Consider the following 22,285-nt stretch of genomic DNA (forward strand, 5'->3'; position numbering starts at 1 on the left):
TAATTAGCAGAGACGAGAAAGAGAGAAGGCAAGATATATGAATATTTCTGAAGTGTTCAAGAGTATGCAGAAAGACAACAATTTGCAAATTGCCAAAGGTTTCTCCTGTTTATCCTCAGATGATGGGTTATATTTCCCCTACCATCCAAAAGAACCTGAAAGCCAAACAGGACTTCTCTGAATCTAGGCCAAAGACAGGCTTAAAGCAGGAGTTCTCTCTTTTTCCAAGTCAGTGGCAAACAATGGAAGACTTCTCAGTTTGGTTTCCCAAACTCAGGACTTACACTTTCATCCCAGGTTGTTAAGGTCAGTAAAAATCTTCCTAAGATTTTACTCTGTGGCCTTGATAAGGACAATGTAGAAAAGTCCACTGGTTTGTTTTGCAGTCAATGAGAAATGTTTCTTCATACTGTGAACATCAAGTCCACTTTCTGATGATCTAAGATCAGAGGTAAATTTGGCTTTACAGCTTCAGTTTAGGTATTAACTATGCAAATTCTAAGTTACGAATTATAATTTCTTAGAAATTCTAAGTTTCTAAATTCTCTTCATAGAATGAAAATCAGAAAAAAAAAAAAAAAAAGAATGAAAATCAGGTTTTCTTTCAGTTTTTGTTTTGAAGATTAAAGATTAAGAAAACTTTTTTACAAGTAATATGAGTCATTAAAAGACGGGAAGCAAATTATGTTTACAGAAATCTGTAAGGTCAGCATTGTACTGTGGTTTTCCCTGGGCCCATGTAGTCACCCAAAGTCACAATGGCCTAATTTCTAGAGGCCCAAGTTCCTATTTTCAAGCCAATGATTTATTACAATTTCCCCTCCAAAAGTATTATTGGTAACATGAACAAAACAGTATTTCAGGCATCAATGATCTAAAATACAGATGTTCTTGAGCACCCATTTTTAGTGAGGGCAACAAAATCTTACTCTTCATGTGTATAAAGCATAAAAGTATGTATATGATTCACAGTCTGTATGAAGTATTAAAATTTCATGGGGGTAGATGATTAGGGGGAAAAAAAAAACCTAAAAAGGTTCCTTAGGGAGGTGAGAATGAAAAAATTGAGAAACATGGTGTAGATTTTTACCAAGTGAGGAATACTTTAATTCAACTTTCGTGATAATTCAAAATCCCCAGATGAAACAGAAAACCACAGTGATTGTATTTTCTACCAACGTACTTGTGAGCAGCTCCAGTTTTCTCTTTGCCCTTTGTTTCTCCAAGCAGAAGTCACTAAAATTGTTCAAGTGTAAAGAAAACCCTAGGAATAATTTTTTAAAAGGTATACGAGTCATTAAACGTACAACACACAGAGTACAAACCAAAAAAGTAAATTTATTTAAATTACTAAAATAGCTTTTAAAGTCATTTACAGATTAGCTGCTACAATTATTTTTCCTGATATAAGTAATATTATTTTAAAATTTTGGTCAATGAAACAGTTAATAAAAACATCTGTTTCTCCGTATAATACATATATGTATAAAATAAGCCTTTTCAAAAATTCTTGTTTTAGAATCCTCTATAAATCAAGAATATCTGACTTCTGACAGTGTCGGGAACAAATTATAATAAGGAGTATAAATTTATGAATATTGGTAGTCCTAGTGGGAAGAAATAAGACCATACTCTACCATCAGTTAGGGATCCTCAAAAGGTAAATGAAGAAGCCACTGACAGGCTTTAGTATTCTAAAAACAATATTGTCATTTAAAGGTTTGTAGACAATAAAGAAATAAAGAAAGCTGATCCAGAATTTTAAGATTCTAAGAAAACTAAAGCTGTTGACAGATGAGAAAGCTGTTAAGAGATGCAAAGTTAAAACTGAAACCCTACGGTACAGTTATATACAGCAGTACATCTTAACATCCTTCATATACAGTAAACTTCACTTTCTTTTTGGCTTGAGGCACTCAATAGAATTTATCACGTGCATAGTAAGTCTTTATACTTGTTACAAGAGTGTCATTAAAGGACGTAGACTGCAACAAATGGACATTCAGAAAATCAAATCCCTCTTCAGTCACTGACAGGTGGTTGACAAAACGGTTTACCAATTTCTGACATTATCTTTCTGAACAAAATTTTCAGGATATGAACAAAATAAACTGCCTGGATTTGCCTGTTCTTAAGAGCCAAGTGAGCAAATATACTAAACCTCATCATATACATGCTTCAGAATCCTTGGGAGGAATAAAAATTTCTTAAAGAAAAATAAAAGTCCCAACAGAATTCACTGAGAATGGAGTTCATATAGCTATGTTTGATGAACCCCTGGTGACAGTGACCTTTTTTTTTTAAAATTTCTGAGTGTGCATGGGGTGGCTTGCAGAATCTTAGCTCCCCAACCAAGGATGGAACCCAGGCCCTTGGCAGTGAGAGCATGGAGTTCCACCCACTAGACCATCAAGGAATTCCCCCAGTGACTTATTTTAATATTTCATCTTGAAGACTTTTCCTCCCCTTTCTTTCTCCATTCCACAACTTTTCCCTGGTCTCCTTTTCCCTGCCCTCCAAAATTAAAGAAAAAAAGAAAGAAACACCCAAACACTCAGATGGCTCTTCATTATTGCCCTTCATTATTTTTGTTCCTATAAGGAGAAGCTGACTAAGGAATTCACATCTAAATGATGTAAAAAGAGAACAAAACAGGAAAGCCCACAGTTGCGTTCAGGGAGCTGTCTTACTAATAACAAACTCTGTGAAAAAAAATCCAAATTAAAAAATTGGGGAGGATTTACAGGAAGGAGCCAAATCCCTCCCACTGGTCATACCACAGCAATAATGACTCACTCCGGAATCTAAGCAGATCCTCTATGGGACTGTATATAATTTATAGTCTGTAGATACCATTAACACAGATCTCAGTGGGAAATGAGTCTCTTAGGTAACAGATAATTAGGCTGAATAAACAATACAGATGTTCTATGTTTACCTAAGAACCTAACCTCCTTTAAAAAGAAAACAGTTCTTTCAAAAAGAACTGAGTGCTGTCTCGTTAAAGTTTGAAAAAATTCTCAGCACTTGAGACTTAGTTTTCTCTTCTGTCTTCCTTTATAAGCAGATGCCTTTTTTCAGGTCATTTTCAGGTTGTACAGGCAGGACTAAGTGAGAAATACGGCTCCAGAGCCCACTCAATTTGTCTGGGTCCATATGTTTGTAGGAGTTGGGTGTGTCAGAGTTGGTGAACTTGACTTGGAGGAAATCTCTCACTTTTTCTTCAATTTCCTTTAGGCCTAGACTGGTTCCGAGCGTCTCCTCCTCCAACAAGACAGTTAGGACTAAGGCTACATCTTTGAAGGCTGCACTTTCATGGTCACAATACTTATAGAAGATCAAAGTAGAGCCTGCAGGCAGTGACTCAAAGCGGTGGACCACAGCCGCATTCTGGCCATTTCTGAATCCATTGCTCAGTTCCTGGTCTACTTCTTCTTTGACAGTATCACTGTCTCGAGTAGCTTTGCTGGCCCCATCGATCCGTATGGCAGGAACACTCCGGAAGGAGGAGTAGGCATCAGCGATTTGTTCGCTCAGACACCTGAGTGCTTCTTCAGCATCTCGGGCGGCAGTGAGCAGCAAAATCGCAGGCTGAGGCCGAGATTGAGAACCATTGAGATGTTTTTCCAGGAATGTCTGGCTCCTTTTCCACAGCTTCTCATCTTGACCTTGGTACTTATTCATCAGTTGTTTCATCTGGTTCTGGAATTCTTGAACAGCAGTGGTTTCTGCTTCAGGAGGACGAGTGTACAAAAAACCCCCAATGAGAAGAGCGGCTATCACAGCAAAGGGCCAATACCGCTTTGTCTTGACAGAAGACACACTTTTGGGTTGCCCAGTCATTTCTGTTCGGGAAAAAAAGTGACACATACAAATATTATTTTCTTAGGTTCAAGAGCAAGTGACTTTTAAAGCCCACATTAATATTTACAAACATTAGATAAGAGAGGGAGGAATTTAAAGAAGGGAGCTGATAACTTACTTTCTTAAAGAAATAATTCAACACATGTATTTTAAGTTATGTATTTACATATGTATGAGTATGTATATGTCTCTTCAATATCAAAATGATAGGAAGTCTCAGAGGAAAAGTAGAATTTAAGTATATGAAATGGCATATGCAAATTGGAAAGAATATAATTTACAAACCAGAGCTATCATTACTACTGCTAACATTTGGGAGGTAAACAATATTAGAAGACATTTTACAAAATAGTTTTAAATTTAGAAACTAACATGGATTATTCTCCAATGTGAAATATTTAATTATAAAAAGGGATAAACTAAAGGATGCATTATAAATGAAATCTTCCATATAATTGCACTGATGCCTATTTTTTGTGGCATGCAGTTGTTAATATTGGCAAATTTCGTTTGTAACTCACTCCTAATTATTATCGGCAATGATATCAATTTATATTTACCTAGTGCTTTGCAGCTGCAGTTTATAAAGCATTTTCTCATATACCGTATCATTTAACCATTTAAATATGAGAGCAATAATATTTTTACTTCCTATTTATGGACCCTGTAGACCAACAGGTCTCAAAGTACGGCTGGTAGGCTATCTCAAGATCTCCTCAAGGGGATCTTTGAGGTTAAAGCTGTTCTCCTATCTTATTCAACCTTTTCCCCGCCATATTGATATCTGCACCAATGGTGTAAAAAGCCTTGGTAGGAAAAACAACTGACGCTTTGGATGAATCACAGGGCAGTGGCACCAAACTATACTAGGACTGTCTTTGTATTCTTCATGGCCATGTATTTAAGGTTATCAATTTCACCTAAGAACATCCTTCATGAAGCATTCAAAGCTATTTACCTTATTAACACTCAATCCTTGAGTATAACATTCTATGTGAAAAAATGGCAAGTACATATAAAGCACTTTGTGCAATTGAGTTGTCAGCTGAACTAGTGCTTTTTCATAGAATTTTTACTGGAAAGGACAAGTGACAAACTATGGCTAGTCAGACTTCGTATTTGGGAGAAATTTTCTTGAAAAGGAACAGTGTGAGCCTCTTGCCTTCAAGGAAACTGACAATCTTTGTTCCCAGTGGTAAAATTCAAGGTTTCAAGTGAAAATTAGAATTGCAGGATATCTGCCATCATGAATTTAACAGCTCTCAATACTTATGACTTCTTTGTCTTGAGACTGGTGGTGATCTTAACAAATGTGATCTTTTTATATAGTATTAAAAGCATGTCAGCATTTGGAAGGTCTATATAACTTAGTGAACCAACCTTTTCCAAATGACCAGTGCATGATACTCAAAGTACAAGGAAGACCAATGGGTTTTAACAGAATGTAAAATGTAACAGAATACAAAAGTTCATTAATATGGCTTCAGATTTCATATTTCAAATAACATTTAGAAACTAATGTTATCTGAGTTTGGGAGAGTATCAAAAGAGAATATTCACAACTGTCTAAAGACTATTAAAACATTATATATCCGTACAAAGCTAAATTTTTGCAGATACCTCAACCAAAACAATATATGGTAACAGGCTAAATACAGAAGCAGAATGAAATTCCAGCTCATTTTATTAAACCAGGCATTAGAGATTAGAGAAAACACAAAATTACTTAAAAATAATTAAGAAACATTAAAAAAAATTTTTTTTCAGCTTTAATCTCTAGGTAATTATAGACAGGTATAACCCTTTTTTTCTCAAAGGTCTCTAGGGATACTTATTAAGGGATACTTATTAACTTTCTTAGTGGAAAGTGGTATTGAGCCTGAGACTCATTTAATAAAAGGTGAATAGACAAACTTACGTTGGTTGGAGGTTGATGGAGATTGGTTTCCAAGCTCTGATTTCTGAACACTGTCATCTAAAGATAGGAGTAATAAAGATTATCAATTTATGTTTCATAATTTCAGTATTTCCAATAGAAAAAAGAAAATGTCACCAAGAGAAAATAAGGGAGAGATCAGCCAGAAACAGAAGAAAAAGCAGAAGATTCAGGTGTCTACTAGATTGACAGATGTTTGAGACATAAGACCCATTTCTTTCATAATTATTCATGGCACATAAGAGTCTAGTACAAAGCATACTCTTAATACATTAGTTTTGTGAGAAAGCCTTGAATTTGATCCAAATTATTTAATGGGAGTGGTGAAATTTCCGGGACAAAGGTAAGAGGACAAAGAAAACAAGTACAACTATAACAAAAGGAAACATATTATACCATCTGAAAAACTGCCATATATTGAACGCATGCCTGGTGATGATGCTGTAAAGAGGGAAAGAAGGACAAAATACAGATTATGGATTACTGAGCTATTTGGATGAGGGAATTTTAAGGTAAAACTCAATCTTAAATCTTATTTTCCACCTCAAACTGACTCAATACTGCCTCTGGTGCTTCTGACCATTACAAATATCAGTAATATTTTAGAAATTAAACTAAAAAACTTTTCACCATTTCTGTTAATAGACAAGTAATTCTGTTTTAGCTTTGTGGCTAGTTAAACAATAGATATAAAAAATAATTTTCTCACAACTCCATCAAATCTCTATTTCCATCGTTACTTTAGAAAATAAATAAAAAACTATCCAGCTCTTTCCTTTTCCCCTCCATCTTTTTTGGCATGGTGACAGATTTTAACATCTAAGAAAACGGAAATGGAAAGACAGCGTTCAGAAGGTGAATAGGATGAGTTATTCATTTGTATGATCTACATTACCAATATTGTCATCTATCACTTGCCTGGAACTTTATAGGTTTTATGTGTATAAGTGATCTTTCTAGGTATATTTACCAACATTTTTCATTGGAGAAACACTGGACTAAACTGGAGGAATACAATTTATGCTGTTGTTTTTAACAGAAATAGCCTTATTTCTGGTCATATGACAAAAAACCTCAAATGAAACAAAATGACATCAACCGTAACTCTAAACTAATAATTGCTTTGCCATTACAGTTTAGTCTAGGAAATGTCATTATTTAGAAGCTTCAAAGTTAGGTCACCAAAATTAAAATTAAAATTCCACTAGATAATGTTTATCTTAAATACCTTACTCCATGACTGCAAAGATCAAATGAGATAATATATGAAAAATCTGTGACATACATGATGATATTAATAATGGAGAAGAGCTAAATTTGTTATTATGAAACATACGTAACATTTATAACTCATAGAACATAGAACTAAGAAAACGAAGTTAACACAAACAGAACTCCCATTTACAACAGCATCAAAAAGAAGAAAATATTTAGGAACAATAGACTGGTTCCAAATAGGAAAAGGAGTACGTCAAGGCTGTATATTGTCACCTTGCTTATTTAACTTCTATGTAGAATACATCATGAGAAATGCTGGGTTGGAAGAAGCACAAGCTGGAATCAAGACTGCCGGGAGGAATATCAATAACCTCAGATATGCAGATGACACCACCCTTATGGCAGAAAGTGAAGAGGAACTCAAAAGCCTCTTGATGAAGGTGAAAGAGGAGAGTGAAAAAGTTGACTTCAAACTCAACATTCAGAAAACGAAGATTATGGCATCTGGTCCCATCACTTCATGGGAAATAGATGGGGAAACAGTGGAAACAGTGTCAGACTTTATTTTTCTGGGCTCCAAAATCAGTGCAGATGGTGACTGCAGCCATGAAATTAAAAGACGCTTACTCCTTGGAAGGAAAGTTATGACCAACCTAGATAGCATATTCAAAAGCAGGGACATTACTTTGCCAACAAAGGTCCGTCTAGTCAAGGCTATGGTTTTTCCTGTGGTCATGTATGGATGTGAGAGTTGGACTGTGAAGAAAGCTGAGTGCCGAAGAATTGATGCTTTTGAACTGTGGTGTTGGAGAAGACTCTTGAGAGTCCCTTGGACTGCAAGGAGATCTAACCAGTCCATTCTGAAGGAGATCAGCCCTGGGATTTCTTTGGAAGGAATGATGCTAAAGCTGAAACTCCAGTACTTTGGCCACCTCATGTGAAGAGGTGACTAATTGGAAAAGACTCTGATGCTGGGAGGGATTGGGGGCAGGAGGAGAAGGGGACGACAGAGGATGAGATGGTTGGATGGCATCACTGACTCAATGGACGTGAGTCTGAGTGAACTCTGGGAGTTGGTGATGGACAGAGAGGCCTGGCATGCTGTGATTCATGGGGTCGCAAAGAGTCGGACACAATTGAGCGACTGAACTGAACTGAATTGAAGACTAATCGAGGAGGCAAAAGAGTTATAACTGAAACTTCTAAAACATTGATGAAAGAAATTAAAGCAGATATAAGTAAATGGAAAAGACATCCCATGGTAATGGATTAGAGAATATTCTTAAAGTGTCCATACTACCAAAAGCAAGCTACAGATTCAGTGCAATCCCTATAAAAATTCCAATGGCATTTCTTTTTTATAGAAAAGGAAAACAATCCTAAAATTCATATGGAACCACAGAAGATCCCAAATAACCAAAACAGCTTTGAATGAGAAGAACAAAACTGGAGGCACCACACTTCCTGATTTCAAAATGTATCACAAAGCTAGAGTAATCACAACACTATGGTACTGCCATAAAAACAGACATAATAGACCAATGGAAGAGAACAGAGTCAGAAATAAACCTAAGATGTGTTCAACTGATCCTCAATAAGGGTGTCAAGAATAAGCAATGAAGAAAAGACAGTCTCATCAAGAAATGGTGCTGGGGAAATTGGATATCCACATATAAAAGAATGATATTGGATCCATATCATATACCACCCCCCAAAATCAACTTAAAACAGACTAAAGACTTAAACTAAGAACTGAAATAATACAACTCCCAGAAGAAATATGGGGCAAAACCCTCTTGAAGTTGGCATTGGCAATGATTTCTTGGTTATGACACCAAAAGCACAGACAACAGAAGTAAAATTAGACCATGGGATGACATCGAACTTAAAAAAGCACAATGACTTACGTGATCAAAATCACATCACCTCACATTATCAAATGTATTGTGTAGCTATTATCAAAAAAACAAAAGTGCAAGGTATGTGGAGAACATGTGGAGAAAACAGAATCCCTGTACACTGTTGGTGGGAATATAAACTGGTACAATCTCTAGGAAAAGAATTATGGAGGTTCCTCAAACAATAAAAATGGACAACCATATGATCTGGCAATCCAACTTTTGGATATATATCCAAAAGAATTGAAATTAGGATCTTGGGAGAGATATATGCACACTCATGTTAACTGCAGTAATATTCACAATAGCCAAAACATGTATGCAAACTAAATGTCCATTGACAAATTAATGGATAAAATGTGATACACACACAAAATGGAATTATTATTCATCTTTTAAAAAGAAGGGAAATTTGCCACTTTTGACAACATGGAAAGCATTATCCCAACGAAATAAGTCAGATCAGTTCAGTTCAGTTCAGTCACTCAGTCGTGTCCGACTCTTTGCAACCCCATGAATCACAGCACACCACGCCTCCCTGTCCATCACCAATTCCCTGAGTTCACCCAAACTCATGTCCATTGATTCAGTGATGCCATCCAACCATCTCATCCTCTGTCATCCCCTTCTCCTCCTGCCCCCAATCCCTCCCAGTATCAGAGTCTTTTCCAATGAGTCAACTCTTCGCATGAGGTGGCCAAAGTACTGGAGTTTCAGCTTTAGCATCAGTCCTTCCAAAGAACACCCAGGACTGATCTCCCTTAGAATGGACTGGTTGGATCTCCTTGCAGTCCAAGGGTCTCTCAAGAGTCTTCTCCAACACCACAGTTCAAAAGCATCAATTCTTTGGCGTTCAGCTTTCTTCACAATCTAACTTTCACATCCATACATGACCACTGGAAAAACCATAGCCAGTATGAAAAGGCAAAATGATAGGATACTGAAAGAGGAACTCCCCAGGTCAGTAGGTGCCCAGTATACTACTGGAGATCAGTGGAGAAATAACTCCAGAAAGAATGAAGGAATGGAGCCAAAGCAAAAACAATACCTAGTTGTGGATGTGACCTTCTATCTATCAGGTCCGATGCAGTAAAGAGCAATATTGCATAGGAACCGGGAATGTTAGGTCCATGAATCAAGGCAAACTGGAAGTAGTCAAACAGGAGATGGCAAGAGTGAACGTCGACACTCTAGAAATCAGCGAACTAAAATGGACCAGAATGGGAATTTAACTCAGATGACCATTATATCTACTACTGTGGGCAGGAATCCCTTAGAAGAAATGGAGTAGCCATCATGGTCAACACAAGAGTCCGAAATGCAGTGCTTGGATGCAATCTCAAAAACAACAGAATGATCTCTGTTCGTTTCCAAAGCAAACCATTCAATATCACAGTAATCCAAGTCTATGCCCCAACCAGTAACGCTAAAGAAGCTGAACAGTTCTATGAAGATCTCCAAGACCTTTTAGAACTAACACCCAAAAAAGATGTCCTTTTCATTATAGGGGACTAGAATGCAAAAGTAGGAAGTCAAGAAACACCTGGGGTAACAGGCAAATTTGGCCTTGGAATACGGAATGAAGCAGGGCAAAGGCTAATAGAGTTTTGCCAAGAAAATGCACTGGTCATAGCAAACACCCTCTTCAACACAAGAGAAGACGCTACATGGATATCACCAGATGGTCAGCACTGAAATCAGACTGATTATACTCTTTGCAGCCAAAGATGGAGAAGCTCTATACAGTCAGCAAAAACAAGACCGGGAGCTGACTGTGGCTCAGATCATGAACTCCTTGTTGCCAAATTCAGACTTAAATTGAAGAAAGTAGGGAAAACCACTAGACCGTTCAGGTATGACCTAAAGCAAATTCCTTATGATTTTACAGTGGAAGTGAGAAATAGATTTAAGGGACTAGATCTGATAGACAGAGTGCCTAATGAACTATGGACGGAGGTTCGTGACATTGCACAGGAGACAGGGATCAAGACCATCCCCATGGAAAAGAAATAAGTCAGATACAGATGTGCAAATACTTCATGATGTCATTTATGTGAGGAATCTAAAATAGTCAAATTCATAGAAGCACGTAGTTTTCAGGGCCTGGGACAGGGGGATATCAGAAGATACTAGTCAAAGAGTACACAGTTTCAGTTAAATAAGATGAATAAATCCTAGACATCTACTGTGGAGTACCTGTATTTATTGTCCTATATATTAAAAACTTGCTAAGAGGGGTAGATCTTATGTTAAGTGTTCTTATCTCACACACATAACAATAAGTAAAGAGGGTGGGAAAAAACTTTTGGAGGTGATACATATGTTATGGTATAGATTATGGTGATGGTTTCACAGATGTATACTTATGTTCAAACTCATCAAGTTGTATACATTAAATACATAAATTGTATACATAAAATGTATGTCAGTTACAGATGAATTGATAAAGATATGGCATATATATATATATATATACATACTTACATAATGGAATGTTAGCCATAAAAGAGAATTAAATAATGCCATTTGCATTGGATGGACCCAGAGACTATCAAACTAAGTGAAGTAAGTCAGAGAAAGACAAATACCATATGATATTATATATGTGGAATCTAAAATACAACACAAAATGAACATATCTACAAAACAGAAACAGACTCATAGACATAGATAGACATAGAGAACAGGCTGACCTGCCAAGAGGGTGAGGGTGGGGAGGAGTGGATTGGGGTCTGGGATTAGCAGATGCAAACTATTATGTATAGGCTGGATAAACAAGGTCCCTGTGTGTAGCACAGGGAAGTTAATTTAATATCCTGTGATAAACCATAGTGGAAAAGCATATGATAAAGAATATACATATATATATAAAACTGGATCGCTGTGCTACACAGCAGAAATTAACACGATGTTGTAAATCAACTACACTTCAATAAAATATTCTTAAAAGGAAGGAAATCCATCAAGATGTTTATCTTGAATCCATGGTTGCAAAGATCCAACGTGACAACACATAACAATGTTTTTACATGCCCTTCTATGATGATTTTAAAGATTATGGAATAGCTACTACATACTGTATGAAAATTTACTATTAACAGCTACTATACACTATATGAAATATTTATTTGTAGAATTCAAAGAACACAAACTTAGCAGGGCACATACTGTTGAGGCAGCACACTGTCTAAAAGGTAAACTCTATCTTTCTTATTAAAAATATGTTTAGAGACAGTAATAAAAATTCCTTTAAAAAAGCTCTTTTTAAAAAGATAAAGCTCAGAGTTTTTTTTAGTATGAAGAGTAGGTAACAATCAATCATTCTATAAAGTCAAAAACAGAGGGCATGAATATTTCATAGGTATTACTACTGATTATTACACGTATATAGTTAACAATAAATAAGTATTAATTATGTGATACATGGGGCTTCCCTTGTGGCTCAGCTGGTAAACAATCTGCCTGCAATTCGGGAGACCTGGGTTGGATCCCTGGGTTGGGAAAATCTGAAAGCCTACCCACTCCAGTATTCTGGCCTGGAGAATTCCATGGACTATATAGTTCACAGGGTTACAGAGAGTCAGACAGAGTGACTTTCACTTTTCATGTGATACATTGAGACCTGAGCTTCCCTAGTGGCCCAAATGGTCAAAGAATCCACCTACGATGCAGGAAACCTGGGTTGGGAAGATCCCTTGGAGAAGGGGATAGCAACCCACTCCAGTATTCTTGCCTGGAAAATCCCATGGACAGAGGTACCTGGCAGGCTATAAAGTCCATGGGGTCAAAAAGAGTTGGACATGACTGAGTAACTAATACACTGAGACTTAAAAAATGTGTTCACATATCGAGCTCATTAGAATAACCCAGTTATAGGTACTACCGTCCCAACTTTTAAGTTAAGAAAATTGAAGTTGACAACAGTTAAGTGACTTTACCAAGATCACTCAATTAGTAAATAGAAGATCTGGGACCACAACCCAGTAGCTCTAATTCCAAGCTCTCCTCTTTTCTCTATACTACTTTCAGAGGCAGGTTCCAAAACATGTATACTGAGGAAGCACAGACTTGGAGGCCTGACTTTCCATGGACAGTTTTCCTTACTCTCACTATTTTATCACCTGGGAAACACCAAAAGTAAAGACAGTGGCTCTATCTTTCCCAAAAGGTTTGGATACATGCAGAAACCTGAACTGGGACCTGTCTACCCAAGAAGCCAGGACTAACAAGGAATAATAACAATCTGAAATCCAAGTTCACATAAATCTAAAAATGAGTATTTTTTTTCTCAAAGAAGCAGAAATTCAGAGTTAAGACAATGAGATTGAAACTCGGAAACCTAAGGAAAAGTTTTTTCAAATGATCTTAGGTTGAAGAGAAATTTATAAGGCTGTCTAGAAACCACTGCAGTCTTCTACTTTGAAAATTCTTCCTGTTTATTGTTCTTATCTTAAAGTCCTTGTGCAGTCAAAAATCTAAAAAATGTTGTTATCTGCACCTTGATGTACAAACTTCTGCTACATAATTTCTATTTAATTCTGGAAGTCCTATATATAAGGTGGATGGCTATCAATCAGCATATAACTGTTTACGCGATAGCAAATGTACAAACTTAGGACAAAGCAGAAATGCAAACAGAGAATATACTACATAGGAGTTATCAATTTAGTTTAAGGCATGGCATGGATTTTTTTTAATACAAAGTTTAATGTGGATACATTGCTATAGGTGTTACGATAGACAATGAATTCAAAGTTTTACAGCACCTATTTATTTCTTAAATAAGTATTTCTTAAACTCTATGATATCTACTCTATCTTAAACCTAAACATGAAAATACAATTTGAGGATTTCAGCATTTATAACTGAAAAATAATGGGCATGCAAAGCTGGTCTAAGTGTTTATTTACATAATGGTAAACAACTGTTTACCTTCCCTGGTGGCTCAGCTGGTAAAGAATCCACCTACAATGCTGGAGACCTGGATTTGATCTCTGGGTTGGGAAGATCCCAACCGGAAGAGAACAGCTACCCACTTCAGTATTCTGGCCTGGAGAATTCCACGGACTGTAGAGTCCATAGGGTCGCAAAGAGTCAGACACTACCGAGTGACTTTCACACAAACAATTGTTAAAAATAAAAAAAAAAACTGGTATTGTCAAAAGATCAGAATTTCATTTTCATGTGCAGATTGTACAACTGCTGGATAGAACTGACAACTTGTCAAGTACAGACGTATCATCCACTGGTTTTCTCACACTACTATCTACATTTTTTACCAGTCCAAACATAAAAATAACTACACTAGCAATCATAATAAAAGTCCTTTATTAATGAGATCACAAACAACTCAAATGCTTATCTGAAGAATTAAACAGCTTTATCTGTTAAATAATCAAGAAAACAGCAAATAAAATTACTTCAATAACAGATTTAAAAATACTTCAATAACAGGTACAGATTTATCAACTTACTTAGCATCCTAGTCCTTATTCTTACGGTTTTTTCAGCCCATTCCTGAGGAGTTTTCTGATATCCTGAGCCTGCAACATATCAAGATATCACTGCACATACTTTGAAAATGTATACTATATCTAAGTGTTATAAGGTACATTTATCAGAAAGGTAAAACAAAGTTAAGGAGGGAAAAAACAAAAGCAATAGGTTCAGAAGTTAACAATAATGTCAAAAGATCACATCCGTGAGGATGAACTACTTCCCACAACAAAAAAGGCAACAAATAAACACATAATCTCCTAACAGACAAAACTATGTACAAGTCCTTTGCTATGGTCTATGAGACTGGGATTGTCAATACTTGAACTTCATTAACTAACACTTTGGTGTTAATTAAGAAGAGAAAGGTTAACCTTTACTTTTGAAAATAAATTATGTTTGGTAAAGTAGTCCTGAGCACATTTCCACATCAGAGCACCAGTATTACATACAGCACCAAGCTGTGGTGGGTTAAAAGGCAAAGGGGTAAAATGACTGTCAATCCTATTCAGAGTTTTGTTGGCAGAATAAGACTGGGTTAGACTTGGTTAACTGATAAAGAAGAGACAACCAACCACTTACTTAGCTTCAATGGTTGCTCATCAAAAGCTGTGAAGTCTCCACCTGAAACAGAAGCCAGAGATAAGGTCATAGAAACCTTGGGGAAAAAAATGAAGATGGCTGGATGCATAGACATGTTGCTTGTTTACTACTGACACCAAAACCAAACAAAAAAATCAAACCTTTCTGTCATCAGACCCAAACATATACAACCTGTGTTTTCCTTTCCTAAACTTCAAAATGTTCAGGAGTTGGATAATAAGAAGCTAGCTTTAAGAGGAACACCATCAAAATAACGGCTAAATGTACTGACTGCTTAACCAGTACTAAGTATAATTTTATTAATTCTCACATTTTATGTGGTAGATACTATTGTTCCTATTTCACAAATAAGGAAACTGAAAATTTCCCCAAAATTAAATATGTAAAGGTAGTAGGACTGAGATATAAACCCAGCAGTTCATATATGACAGTATATACCACACAAGCAGATTTGTGAACACCGTATAAGCAAAGTAGTGCAAGACGCTACTTCATGTTTTGGGATGCTATTTAAGGACAACTATAAAATGATGCAAGGGGATAATTAGAAAATGATATTACAATTATAATGTGGTAGATTTCCAAATCTGCCCTGAAGAAACAAGTTACTTCTACCTACTGATACAAGCATCAATATAAATTTATGTTCAACGTAATTTTTTTTCCTGACTATAAATGTAATATATATGCTGGCTGTAATACAAACACACCATTCTAGAAATGCATAACCTAAAAATTCATTAACATCTACTATGTGTCTACTATGTGCAAAACACTGTAGGGAAACTATGATGAATAACACAGACAGACGTATATTCCAGATTTGTTTTCAGTCTATACTAACAAAGAACTCCAAAAAAGTAGACACATGCTTTTTTGTATTGTCTTTCATTGATTCTATGAAGTAATTTTTAAAAAAACACCTTTGCATTAGGGCTGTAACTTACAATCAATGGTATGACACAGTTTAACGAGATGGTTTTCTTTCTCAGTGACATGTAAAAGCAATGGCATTTTACATTCAATGAAATATATACTGATCACCTAACTCATTTTCCATAACTGTAAAGTATACCATAAGTATAGCATAATTAATATAGGGAGACACATTTCAGAACTTCCAAAGAGTAAAGATTTAGAATAACAAAGGGCAAATATATAAGATGATTCAGAGTAATTTTCCATAAAAGATTGATTTTTGTTTCAGCTGCTTTAAATTCCAAACTTAGAACCTACTAAAAACTAATACATTTATAGTATATATATATATACACACACACACATATATATGTATGTATATAGGTTTAGTAGGTTTGTGTATGTATATATGTATGCACACACACACATATATATGTATACTTACATATATATATATATACACACACACACACACACATATATAAAGTGGAATTCTATGAACATATTGATTATAAAACAGATTTCCAAAGCCTTTCTTTATAAAAATAGTCTCATGGCTAGTCTCGTGGCTTCACTGGTGGCTCAGTGGTAAAGAATTTGCGTGTTAAGGCAGGAGATATGTGTTCAATCCCTGATCCAAGAAGATTCCACATTCCATGGAGCAACTAAGCCCATGTGTCACAACTATTAAGCCTGTGCTCTAGAGCCCAGCAGTGGCAACTACTGAAGCCCACGTACCCTAGAGCCCAGGCTTCACAACAAGAGAAGTCACTGCAGTGAGAAGCCTGCCACCGCAACTGGAGAGTAGCCCCTGCTCTCTGCAACCAGAGAAAAGTCAGTGCAGCAATGAAGACTCAGCACAGCCATAAATAAATAAATAAAATGACATATATTAAAAAACATGTTTCTTTAAAAATATAAAAAGTCTCATTTTTAAAATGGCCATGTGGGAGGAAAATGAAGTCCTTGAAGATTTTACATTCCAGGATATTTTTGATTGATTATTCATTTGAATTTTGGGATTTTACTTAAAAATGGAAAAGAAAAAAACAGTGTAATTTCTGCTTAATCTAAGAAATACATACTCATTATAGATAATCTACAAAATATAGATAAAAGAAAATGAAAAACATCAACAACGGTTTTACTGTCCTGAACACATCGTTAGCATCTTTATATTACCTCCCAATCTGTGTTACATCTTCTCAACATTTTATTATGAAAAATTTCAAAGTTGGAAGCAAGGCTGTAAGACTGTTATATACACACCAACTAATGTACCATGAACTTTACTATACCTGATTTATCAACAAATGTGTACTGCAAACAAGGACATTCAACAAGCTGCAGAAAGCAGTAGTTTTTTTCTTTCATTAAAAAATCAAAGTTGAGTACAGAGGTGATTAACTCAAGAAGCAAATTCAAGATACAAGATGAGTTTTTTTTTTTTTTTTAACATTCACTATACCCTCTTTCAACATTTTACACTAAACTGCAAAAGACAATCTTCAGAAATAAGAATAGCATTTGACCACAACCACATCTAGACTTTTAAGAGTGTAAATTATGGTTTTACCTACTTTGTGATGACTGCCAAAATGATTCTTTATATTGACTTGACGATCTGGTGGTTTGGTCTAAAAACAAAAAAGAAATATAGTATACTATAAAGCACATTTAACTTTCTAAGTGCACATTTACCAGAAAATAATGAATAATCAAAAGAGCAAAAATATTCAGATAAACCTCAGGGAATTCAACACTTGAATGTGAATGTATAATTTATTTAAAAAAATAGTTTCTAAAGGGTCATGTTATATCTGAAAAATTAATTATCTGTCTTTTCTTTTTAAAGATAAAAGTAAGATACAGAACATGGCAGGAGATAAAAGAAATAATGACACCTGTGAGTGGGGGAAAATCTTAAAAGTTTACAATAATGGATCCTCCTGGAATCATTACCATCCATTTTGCTTTAAATTTTTCTTGTAAATGATCAAGATGTTATATATTTTAGTCTTCCCTTCTTAAAAATCTTCATTTTTTTTTCATTTACAAGTAGAATTTATAACAAATTATGTTTAAAAGCAATCAGATTGCTATCTTGGGAGCAAAAGTACTTGACATCCAGGCAGTGGCTAAGTAGTTTTGCTAGTGTACTCCTATGAACTAAAAAACTTTTGAGCATCAATCTCCAAAATATATTTTAAATTTATATATAAGCATTACTAAAATAATATTAACTAATGTACATACTATAAAACAAACTAAAATAGACATTTTAAATGGATGAAATAAAAGCTGTAACACACTAAAATCTAATATTTCCCTTCTGCACTCCAGTGGATTTTCTCCCACCTCTGTGGTGACAACAGGCCCAGAAGAGAATCTAGAAACATCAGTATTCTTCCTAATATGCTTCACTTCTTTGTTCTTTAGCTCGAGTTTTCTTCTGCATGGGGTATATGTGGTTCAATAAGAATTTATTAGAATTCAAAAGCGATTACAGAGCCTGTGGTTTATGTGGTTCCAAAGAGTAGCCCTGGTGGCAATGGTATCGAGCTAGCGGCTATACGCATGGCTTACTCAGTCTCTCAGTTTTAGAGCATAGGTGTATGCATATAGGAAAACTAACAACAACTAACAGCAGCACGTAATTTGAGTGTTCACTATTTGCCAGGCACTCTGAGTAATTTAACCTCACAACAAACCAGTGAGGAAACTGAGGAACAGAAAAGTTAAGCAGTTGCCTGAGGGCACAAAACCTATCACTAGTACTGGAAGAGTGAAACCCAGTGAAACTCAAGAGCCACGATCTTAACCACTGTATTAGAGCCCTGCATATCTCCCTTGGGGTTTATGTGTCAAGAAAGGGTGGGAAAATGACAAAGGATGGGAAATGTAAAGAATATCAAATGTCCATAAACTGGCTTCTGAGCTCATTTTGAAAGCAGAATGATTAAGTAAAACATAAACAAATTATAGAAATTCTCGAAAGGTGGGGAAGAGTAAATAGAGATTTAATTGTTAATGGGACTAACATATAAATAAAACTACTCATAAGTTACACTGTTTACAAATTTGATCGGCACTCTCATTAAGCCTCAAGCTGGTACTTCTTTTTCCTCAGTTGATTTTTTCCTTGAATAAACTTAAACATCAATTTTCATGAACAATCAGAAACTGTTACTGCTAACTTGGTGTGAATTTGAACAATTCAGATAAAAGTAGTAATCTAAGCTTACCAAAACTTCCTAAAACCTAGCTAACACTCCTGACAGTATAGTGAGTCTATGCCAGTGTAATCAGTTTCTCTATCAAAGTTTTTTAAAAACCACAAATAACTTTTTTTTGGTGCAAAAAAATATGTTCCACAAATAACAAGGCAAGGTAGAAGTGATATGTTTGTTTAGATATTATATTACTAATCCAGATACATATGTGGAATCAGTAATTTTAATAAATGTTTAAAAGTACACTTTTTAAAAAGTAGTTTTAATACTTTAAAATATTTTTTAAAAAAGCAAATTCAGAGAATACTTTATACTCTACCTAGAACTACAGCTCCTAAGATAAGAGTCATAAAGCATAAAGCAATGTTACCTCCAGACTCAACAGAATCCCCGGATCTGACCTTAACAGTAACATGACTGTCAGAGCTGTCTTGATCATTTTCCTCAGTTTCCCCTAAAACAAAATAAAAACACACTATTATAGTCTTTATTCTATGTCTTAAAAAATCTGGATAAAAAAAAATAAAAACAATCTGACATTAAAATGAAGCCTTTTAAATAATCAGATATAGAACTGCTATTATACTTACTATCCTGAGTCACAAAGTTCTAAATAAGCTAAAATTGAGCTCATTTATTTCATGTTCTCTGAAGTACATAATTATATCCCAAATGAATATTCAGTAAGATTGTATTCTAAGGCTTTAGAGTAAAAAAGTAAACAAACGAACATTAAACAGAAGGAAAGTTTTACCTTATGGTGAGGAAAAGTACATACAATTAGTGTACAAATTCATACAAGATTAGCATATGCACTAATGTGTTTACATATATGTGTGTATGTTTGCAAAAAGGGTGTGTATATACATACACCCATACACAAACATTTCAGTATGCAGGGGACTAATCTCAGATTACGGTGAACCTAAAAGCAGATTAACTGATGGCTGATTCATGTTGAGGTTTGACAGAAAACAACAAAATTCTGTAAAGCAATTATATTTCTATTAAAAAATAAATAAATTTAAAAAAACACACTAAATTTTATGGTACTATTCAAATATAAGATTTGGAAAACTGGTTATTTTAATACCATAATCAAAGGCTAGAACATGACAGATATGGAACATATTAGCTTTGCTTAAATTAATTTCAACATACAAAAGATGCTTAAAATATACATAAGAGCCATCATCACGCATTCTATCCTATTTTACCTGTTCATTTAACATTTCAGATTTTAAGCATGAATATTTTTTTCTTGAAGAAAAAGGCCTTCTTTACTGTCCACTCTCTTAAATACCTACCACAATTGCTTCTAATCTTAACAACAACAAAAAGATTTAGAAAATACTGCATGGTATTTTAGGCGAAAATACCTTCTTCCAAGAAATTGACCTTCTGTTGGACACTGGCAGCTTCTAGAAAAGAGAAGCATACATGTTGTATATAACATCATAAGCCAAAATTCAGGAATAAATAAGAACATTTAATTTAGGAAAGTGAATATTACATCACACCAATTAAACTTTTTTTCCCCGTTAAATCATAAAAAAGAAAGGATTATTTCCCTTTACACTATATTTCAGAAATAAGTGTGCTACAAACTAGAATCAGAAACTTTGTTTCTTCAGAGAGGTCTATTTGTATTATAAAATGTAACCTGTGTTTGTAGAAAATGTGAAGCTCTATGTTGATAAATAGAGTCCCCTAGGTTGGTAAATAGGTTTACTGTATTCTCTTTCTCATATCTGCTAGATTTCCCATACTCCTTTGAAAAAGCCAACCACAAAAGCGGAGCTGAAAAACCAGTCTTTTAATGCATAGGTGTGTCTACAGAGATTGTAAGAAAGGTAAAGAAACGCTCCTAGTTTCAGCAGGTCCATATACACCACTATTCTCAAGTCAGAGAATTTGGACAAAGATAAATGAGTACAATGTGTCAAAGAAATGCAGTATTTTCACATGGGTTATTCTGATTTTTTTGGGTTTTTTTGGCCGTGTAGCTTGGCTTGTGGTATCTTAGTTCCCCAATCAGGGATTGAAGCTGAGGCCTTGGCAGTGGAAGAGCAGAGTCCCAACCACAGGGAATTTCCTGATTTTTTTTAAATAAAGGAACATATACCCAAATGTTAAGCATTGCACAATTGGGCTAAAATATTGCTGAATGATCATATGAGAATAGAATGAACCAGAATGAAAATTTGTTTCCTTTCAGATCTTCCTCTGTTGACTGTACTCCTATTTGCTTTTCAAAAGAAAAAAGGATTGTATTGTAGAAGGCAACTACCAACAACCCATCGTACTATGAATGTGGAAATACTTTTTAAAAATCAGTTTAATTAGACTGGTATAACATCAATACTAGCCAAGCTACTTTTACTTGATAGTGCCAAGTGCAAATCGGCATTTGACAACATTTTTGCTATAAAAAAAATTAACTCTGAGAAAACTGCTAATAATACTATGCAATTCTTTCTTTGGGTTTCCCTAGTTGCTCAGCTGGTAAAGAATCTGCCTGCAATGCAGGAGACTCAGATTCGACTCCTGGGTCAAGGTCTCCTGGAGAAGTGTTAGGCTATCCACCCCAGTATTCTTGGGCTTTCCCGGTGACTCAGAGGTAAAGAATCCACCTGCAGTGTGGGAGACTTGGGTTCAATCCCTGGGTCAGGAAGGTCCCCTGAAGGAGGGCATGGCAACCCATTCCAGTATTCTTGCCTGAGAATCATGGACAGAGGAGCCAGGTGGGCTATTGTCCATGGGGTTGCAAAGAGTCGGACACGACTAAGCACAGCACAGCACAGGATTCTTTCTTTACAAAGACTGTCTTTTCATTTTATCTTCTTTTTCCCAAGCAGAAAACTGGAAAGTCAAACTTGTTTTATCGTTATTCTATTAAAATGTTAATATTTCCATTCACATTAAAAGGTATTGCCCTCTTTGACATTTTATTTTCTAAATTCATAACCATTAACAGTACTTCTTTTTTATACAGCAGTTTTGCTTTATTCATTTATGCAACTATTTACAAAGCATACAAAAAAAATTTAAAAGCCAATGGTCACGTCTTAGTTATTTTAATAATAGTAATCCTTAATATCTTCATGTTGCTAGTTTTC

At 35.3% G+C, this 22,285-nt stretch overlaps 1 protein-coding gene across 4 annotated transcripts in view; it reads right to left on the reverse strand.

Moving 5' to 3' along the window:
* Positions 1–1,318: 1,318 nt before the first annotated feature.
* TOR1AIP1 (torsin 1A interacting protein 1) overlaps positions 1,319–22,285 on the reverse strand; it is a 45,561-nt gene continuing 24,594 nt past the window's right edge. For 2 of the 4 annotated variants that reach the window (XM_070384849.1, XM_070384850.1), the window contains 8 exons: positions 20,546–20,587; positions 19,537–19,620; positions 17,514–17,570; positions 14,995–15,036; positions 14,391–14,459; positions 6,197–6,241; positions 5,783–5,839; positions 1,319–3,845 (listed from right to left, as the gene is read on the reverse strand). In XM_070384849.1, the coding sequence (XP_070240950.1) occupies positions 3,058–3,845; positions 5,783–5,839; positions 6,197–6,241; positions 14,391–14,459; positions 14,995–15,036; positions 17,514–17,570; positions 19,537–19,620; positions 20,546–20,587 (1,184 nt within the window). In that variant the 3' untranslated portion in view covers positions 1,319–3,057. The remainder of the gene's footprint in view (positions 3,846–5,782; positions 5,840–6,196; positions 6,242–14,390; positions 14,460–14,994; positions 15,037–17,513; positions 17,571–19,536; positions 19,621–20,545; positions 20,588–22,285) is intronic. The other 2 variants (XM_070384851.1, XM_070384852.1) reach the window with 1 other exon arrangement.

Source organism: Bos mutus, chromosome 16 (genome assembly GCF_027580195.1).
Source record: "Bos mutus isolate GX-2022 chromosome 16, NWIPB_WYAK_1.1, whole genome shotgun sequence".
NCBI lineage: Eukaryota > Metazoa > Chordata > Mammalia > Artiodactyla > Bovidae > Bos > Bos mutus.